The following is a 7551-nucleotide window of genomic DNA, read 5'->3' as shown; positions in this document are numbered from 1 at the left end:
TATATATGGTATCTAACTTGAATGTGTTTCACATGTACATAGGATCGGTTCCCCTTTGCCTAAAAACGTGTTGCACATGCCCATAGGATCGGTTCCCCTTTCTGCTATAAATCTGCTGCACCTCATACAAGGATCGGTTCCCCTTTGTGATGTACTGCACCTCTTACGAGGATCGGTTCCCCTTTCCCATATTTGGTCAGACATAAAATCACAAACCCGATCATACCATCTCAGGTGATTACTTAAGATTGGGTTCACTAATAAAAGTCATACCAATACATAAGTCAGGCCTTTGTGAATAGTTCTACCAAGAACACAAACAAGTTGTGACTGGTTATACTCAATCAAACATATTGGTTGTTCATAAGATAATCAATGAATAACAAAACCAATAACACCTGAGAATTTCCTTTTCGGTTCACAAACAAGTTTATGAACTTACTTCCTTAGAACATATGTAAACATTGTTCCCTAGGATGAAATCCTCACCTCATACCTATACATAATCACAATAGCATTCAAATGATTATGGTGATGTCTTATCTACAAAGTTTAATGGTTAAGTAATAAAACTCGTATTGTATTCCTTAATACTATGTCTATCTAGAGTTCAAATATGCTTCACGGTTTTGTTTTCAATATGCACGACTTGAAAGATACATTAGGGAATGAAACAATTCAAGTCAGATATCACTAACCTCAAGTGGGAAGATGATTATTGTCGTTGTATCTCCTTGATTCTTCACATCTTCAAGTCTTCGCAATACTTGTAATGTCTCATATCCTAATACTTTCAAGCTAACCTATATGAAGTTGACTCTAGTACATAATCAAGTGACTCTTAACATGAGTTTTTATTCACTAAAATATGACAACCAAACTTGACATACCAACGCTTGATGGGTTCAACCGAGCTATGCGCTAACAAAGGTTTTTCTGATTTATTTTTATATAACATCTACACATGTTTAAGACATCTTCAGCGTGCATGAAAATAATTTAGCATGCACCGGAGTTTTAGAAATATTGACATCATATAGAGCTATCACACCACATTTGGAAGTCGTATTTTACAATTAACCTTTCCACCTTTTTATTGGTCATGTATATGAGTGTTGATATTTTAACAGGCTAGAATGTCATCATTATTTTATCGCTATGAGTCAGTACCAGAGAGTTACACTAGTGGAGACAAACATTATTTTTGATTAGTTATATAGTCTTAAATGGTAGGGTTTCATTTGTGGATCGAGTACATAATTTTTAGTAGGTGCAACACCAAGTCGGATGAAGTTTTGCTTTATATTTGTGTAAATACCTGCTTAACTTTACATTTTGAGTTATTTCTTATTTATGCTTCACTATTCAGTTTCTCTTCTATGTTTTTTTTAGTAATTTTTTTTTCGTACATTTTTCTGCAATTATTATATATGCATCTTTTATGAGTATTGCAATTTACTATCAAGCAATATCCACTTCCATTTTAAATTTAAGAATAACGAATTTACTTGGAGAAAGTATGGCCAGAGAGAGATTCTTGGCTCATCCTTTTCAAGGTAATTACCATACACAGTTATCAACTACGCGCGCAGCGATGCCATTATGTACATCCAAGACTTCTGTGACCTGTCTAGGATTTTGTATGTTATTTTAATTTTAATAACCAGGTTTCTTCTAATTTGATTATGTTCCATCTTAAATGGGGGCGGTAGAATGGGTAAGAGATCAAGTAATTACATAACAGATTCAATGGGGGAAGTTCAGGATTATTCGACGTCTCTTAATTCTCTTCCATAGTTCATTAGGCACGGGTGGGTTGCCATGAGATCTCACTATTCTTTAATTAATTTTTGAGCATATTTATGCGAAGCAAACTCTTCTATGGATGTTATGGCTAACCGTGGTTGTCTTTATTAAATGGCCAAGGTTTGAGTTATGATGACAGGCCTTATTTTCTTAATTCAGCTAAATATCTTACTTTAGACTTAAATAATTCGCAATTTTTTGGGGTCTTTTGGCCTATTTCCTTATGAACTTGCTTGTAATTATGCTACTTTTGTGATGGACCAGAAAATTACGCCTGGCGCGCATGCCATAACTTCCACGATGTGCCATGATGATGTTACGATCCGGGCTTTATCGCTAGGAAAATGCACGTCCATATGTCCTTGAAAGCATGCTCGTGTATCATGATGCATCTAACTTGGATTCCATACCGTTCCAAGTTACCAGAGAACAAGGATATAAATCCTTGCCTCAACGTAGGAAATTTATCACTGAATTTCCAATCTAGCTGAGTAACAATCATACTTCCTCTTTACTTACCTTCGGTATTGCTGAGAGCATGCACTCTCCTTTCTCGTGATAAGGGTGCATCAATTAGGCTCATGCCATACTTTCCTTGGGATTATTCAAGCTCCTAACTTGCATATCGATGTAGCTCACCTTCGAGGCAATGTCCAATGCGCCATTGTTACATGCCTAAGTCGAACGCCTTGATAGGAAGTATGAGCATCCAAGCAATAAAACGCAACTTACCTCATCAAGTTTGGCCACAATCATCTCTTGAGTCGGAATATACCTCTCCTTCCCTACATGGAGGATCACATCTGATCCCACTAGTAGGGAAGGGAAATCACACGGTTACTCAGTAGCCGTTTATATTTACGCTTAATGGATACTGAGTAGCCGTATTACCGTTGATACGGCAACTCAGTAGCCGTATTTGGTTTTTTAAGTTTTATCCTAAAACTTTCTTTTTTCACTCTTTTTTTACCTATTATATCTTCTTTTTACCTATTATATATCGTTTTTTACTCTAAATAATTTTTTTTACCTAAACAAATATATTCTTAGTGGAAAAAATTGGGGAAAAAAATACGACAACTCAGTAACCGTTTGGCACTATTCACACGGTTAATGAGTAGCCGTCTCGTGTATGGAAGGGATGAAAGGGCACCATAGTGAGGCTGACTTCCTTGTGCTATCCCTTCCCTATATATGAGGGATAGGGAAGGTATGGAGGGCACCACAGTGCTCCCTAAGAAGATGAAGAATAAAGACAGAAGATATCTAGATGTTTTGATAAATAACGACGTTAGGTCAATGTAAAATTTGTCGTTTTTTTTTGCTAACAAAGCAATAAAGCAAAAACTAGCTGGCGTAATATGATTGGTTGGAACACGAAGAGATAGGAAAATAAAGGACTGGTGATCGGAAGCCGATGCCAACTGTTTGTAGCATGTAACTTTGAGAGCCTTTTATTTATTAAATTGTAATGAAATTTGAAACTTGAAATGCTAGTCGGAGCCATTTTAGCTTAAAAACAAAGTCAAAACAGTTGTGCGCACGTGTGAATTCTCAATATCCCAAGTGAAAAAGCAACAAAAATCTCAAGCATCAGAAAACCCACAACTCAAAATGGAGATCTCTCATCTCAAGTAGTTCTCGTCACTCCTTCCTTGTGTTTTAACTTCATCATCAATCGATGATGATTTCATTCAAAACTTGCTAAATTTGAAGCATAGAATTTATCGAAACTGGGACTAGGACTAAGAATTTATGTTACATGAATTAAGCAGCGGGATATAAAATTCTCAACTCTGAAGTTTTTACACAAAATATCGTTTGATTATTGGCAAGGTTCTCAAATCTTGACTCGCGCAGCATGACTCAATGATCTCCGCCTCTAACTCTATTAACATCGACAAAAATTGACAACCCACTAAATTCTTTTGACGCTTTAGATTAGATTCTCTTGGAAATACCAACTTGAAATGCTAGTCGGAGCCATTAGACTTGCTTGACATTTTTCATGGTTTGGATTTTTGTGCACACAAGTGTTCATGCGTGTGAATTTTCAATATCCCAAGTGAAAAAGCAAGTCTCCACAACTCAAAATGGAGATCTCGAGTATTTCTCTTCAGTCCCTCCTTATACTATCACTACTACTAGCATACTGCTCAGACGGAGCAATCTCAGCAACAACTTCATCACCAATCGATGATTATTTCATTCAATGTCTTAATTAATCATAACCCCAACAATCCCAATCTACACCCAAATCAATTCATCATATTCAACCATCTTAAGATCCTCCGCAAGAAATCTCAGAATTTTATCATCAACTACTAAACCAAAGTTCATAATTACACCAACCGATGAATCTCATATTCAAAAAACCATAATTTGCTGCAAGAAAAATGGTTTGGATCTGAAAGTACGAAGCGGAGGTCATGATGCGGAAGGATTATCTTATGTATCTGATGCAATTTCATTTGTAATGCTGGATTTAATCAATTTCCGGGATGTCACTGTTGATGTAGATAGTAATACAGCATGGATTCAAGCCGGAGCTAGTCTCGGTGAAGTTTATTATAGAATTGCTGAAAAGAGCAAGATCCATGGATTTCCAGCTGGGTTTTGTCCAACTGTGGGTGTCGGTGGTGGAACAGGTGCATTGGTAAGGAAATATGGGCTTGCGGCCGATCAAGTCATTGATGCTTGCATTGTCAATGCTGAAGGTAAAATCTTGAACCGAGAAACCATGGAAAATGACTTATTTTGGGCTATTAGAGGAGGCGGGGCAGCGAGTTTCGGAGTTGTTCTCTCATGGAAAGTTAAGTTGGTTAGTGTGCCGGCTATGGTGATTGTTGCCACTGTCAAGAAGACAATGGAACAAGGTGCAGCAGACATTGTGCATAAGTGGCAGTTCATTGCAGATAAAATCGATGAAGACGTGTTTATAGGACTAACATTGTCCGTCGTTTCAAGTAATAATACTAATGTAAATGATGATCATAAGCACATTGACGGAGAAAGAACAGTGTCAGCAGAATTCACAATCTTGTTTGTTGGGGAGGGTGGTGTTGAGAAACTACTTCAACTCGTGGAGGAGAGGTTTTCTGAACTGGGTTTGACAAGTAAAGATTGCATCCAAATGAGTTGGGTAGAGTCCGTTCTTTACTTCTCGCATCAACATGGTAAACCATTGGAATCTTTGCTAGTTAGAGATAATCCGACAGCAAATTACTTCTTCAAGTCGAAATCCGATTATGTCAAAACTCCAGTGTCAAAAACGGCATTGGCAGGTTTATGGAGAATGCTATTGAAGCAAGAAAATGTCATGCCTATGTTGATATGGACACCTTATGGTGGAAAAATGAATGAGATTTCAGAATCTGAAATTCCATTCCCGCACAGACAAGGAAACATTTACAATATTAAATACTCAGTGAGTTGGTTAGAAGAAAATGAATCAGCAATGAATTTAGAATGGATGAAGAAGTTATATGAATATATGACTCCATATGTATCTAAGAATCCAAGGACTGCTTATCTCAACTCTAGAGATCTTGACTTGGGGCAGCAGTATTGCGAGGATTATCAAGACATTAGTAGTCACTTGAATGCTAGAGTTTGGGGTAGAAAATATTTTAAAGATAATTTTGAAAGATTAGTAAAAGTTAAGAGTGAAGTTGATCCTCAAAATTTCTTTAAGAATAGACAAAGTATACCTCCGATTACGTTTGGTTTTAGGAAGGAAAATGTATAAAAAGAGAAATGAAATAGTTTTTCAGATATTGTATTAAATGGGTATCTTTGAAGGAAAGAAAAAGGAAATTATTATTAGTCTAATTAATGTAATAATTAATGTAGTAATCTGTGTAAGCGCTATATAATGCAAATCAATCTTCTCCACCTCCATGCTAAATATTGTGTGTAATATAATATTGCTGATCTCCCAGAAGTAACAGACCAATAATGTTGAAATTCAGCTCAACCACTTGGCCGCTCATTCTAAAGGTAATTATTTCTGTGATTTTAATTGAAGATGAGTCAGTTGATGGAAGAACGGTTTCGAAAGCCATGAACATAGCAATAATCAAAACCATTAAGGTGAAATGAAATTTACATGTGTTTACTATACAAAGCAATAATTTCATGCTTCTTGACATATTCATATTTTCTTGATTTATATCGTATAGGTTGACAGAGATGAGATCATCGATTGTTACGATATTTACCGACAACCTTCCTTTAATCATCCGTTGCTTCATAATCATACAATACAGGTTTAATATTTATTTTTTCCCATAGTACACATATAAATTTGTATGTTTTTATTTCAAATTTAAAAAGAAAGAATATTGTTAATAGTAGGGACGACACCATAACACAGATTTGAAAAGGAAAACGTAGAGAATAAGTTTGAAGATTTCGTATAATTAAAAATATTAACACGGTGGTTTGGAATTTTTGTTTCTAATAGCAAAGTTGAATATAGATTAGACAATTATGATCACTTCAGTATGCCACGATCAAAACCCTTGATAATTGAAGTAGAAATTGCGCGTAAACATGATTTTATCAATTGTATTACGGGAGGAACAAGATCTTCAAAATTCTGAGAGCCAAGGAAATTCAACTTACAAGATGGATCCTCAGCGTCAAGATATCCATCTTGTCGGGTTTTTGGTATGGAAAAATAAGTTATATCACATTCCAACTTTTAACTCAACTTTCTCTTATAATTCTTGTTATTCAAATGATTGTTGATCGTAGAGTCTACAAGGCGTATAAATAACAAGAGTCTAATCTAAGGATCTAGTAGCTCGAAGTATGTTTAAATTAAAACATGATTAATATTATATGTAAAAATAATAATACTTAATTCTACTCCACTTTCTTCTCTCCTCAAATCCATTTTTTTCTCCTGCAAAAGTACTTAAACAAAACCACTTTTGGTATATATGAAACGGATGAAACCAAGTATATACGCGAAGGATGTGAAATTATATAATCTCGGGACATTAAAGCTTACACAAACTTGGAAAAAGAATGGAACATGTCCACAAGGAACTATCCCTATACGGAGGATTGCAAAAGATTACCGTTCAACACTTTTGCGTAAACATCGTCATCCAAAATTTTCTGATTATAAGAGATCTCCTAATACATTACGGTCAAACAACACTAGAGGCGAGCGTGAGGTATATTCACGAGTCATTAATTATTTTTCTCATAAATTTTTTATTAATGTGTTTCTTATGTATACGGTGGTTGTAATAGTTTAGAAAACACATGTATTTATACCTTCTTAAATACATTATAGTACGCGACAATCGACGTGTACGGAAATTTTTTAGGAGCACAAGCAAAAATAAATCTTTGGAATCCATCTATGGAAACACCAGGCGAACTAAGTGTATCTCAAATCTGGGTTGCAACTGGTGATGGGGATGATCTCAATACTATTGAAGCTCGATGGTAAGTAAGTTATCCATCTGATGTTATATTTCCACAACTCAACTCGTATTTAGTATGTCTTTTTTTTGCATCATTAAATTTTGATTTTTCTTTTTAATTAGGTGTGTCGGGCAAGATACGGTGATTACCAGACCAGATTTTTTATATTATGGACAGTAAGTGTTATTATTTCGTGAAAAACCATCTATTGTATCGATTGATAGTTCCAAAGGTCGTCTATTTTTGTTCAATGTTATTTACTGAAGAACAAAGATATCATTTTATTTATTTATTTTTACCAAG

General features: G+C 35.3%; 1 protein-coding gene across 1 annotated transcript; it reads left to right on the top strand.

Moving 5' to 3' along the window:
• The first annotated feature begins 3723 nt into the window (after positions 1–3723).
• On the top strand, positions 3724–5691 carry LOC113275371 (berberine bridge enzyme-like 24). Its single transcript, XM_026524856.1, has one exon. It carries the CDS (start codon positions 4283–4285, stop codon positions 5552–5554), a length of 1272 nt encoding a protein of 423 aa, XP_026380641.1. The 5' UTR covers positions 3724–4282; the 3' UTR covers positions 5555–5691.
• Positions 5692–7551: the final 1860 nt, after the last annotated feature.

Source organism: Papaver somniferum, chromosome 4 (assembly GCF_003573695.1).
Source record: "Papaver somniferum cultivar HN1 chromosome 4, ASM357369v1, whole genome shotgun sequence".
NCBI classification, from domain to species: Eukaryota; Viridiplantae; Streptophyta; class Magnoliopsida; order Ranunculales; family Papaveraceae; genus Papaver; species Papaver somniferum.
The sequence above is the reverse complement of the archived record's forward strand: the minus strand, read 5'-3'. Positions and strand labels throughout refer to the sequence as shown.

What these genes read in the sequence shown, in the direction of transcription:
- LOC113275371 (XM_026524856.1), top strand. Translation starts at nt 4,283, where the DNA reads ATGCTGGATTTAATCAATTTCCGGGATGTCACTGTTGATGTAGATAGT.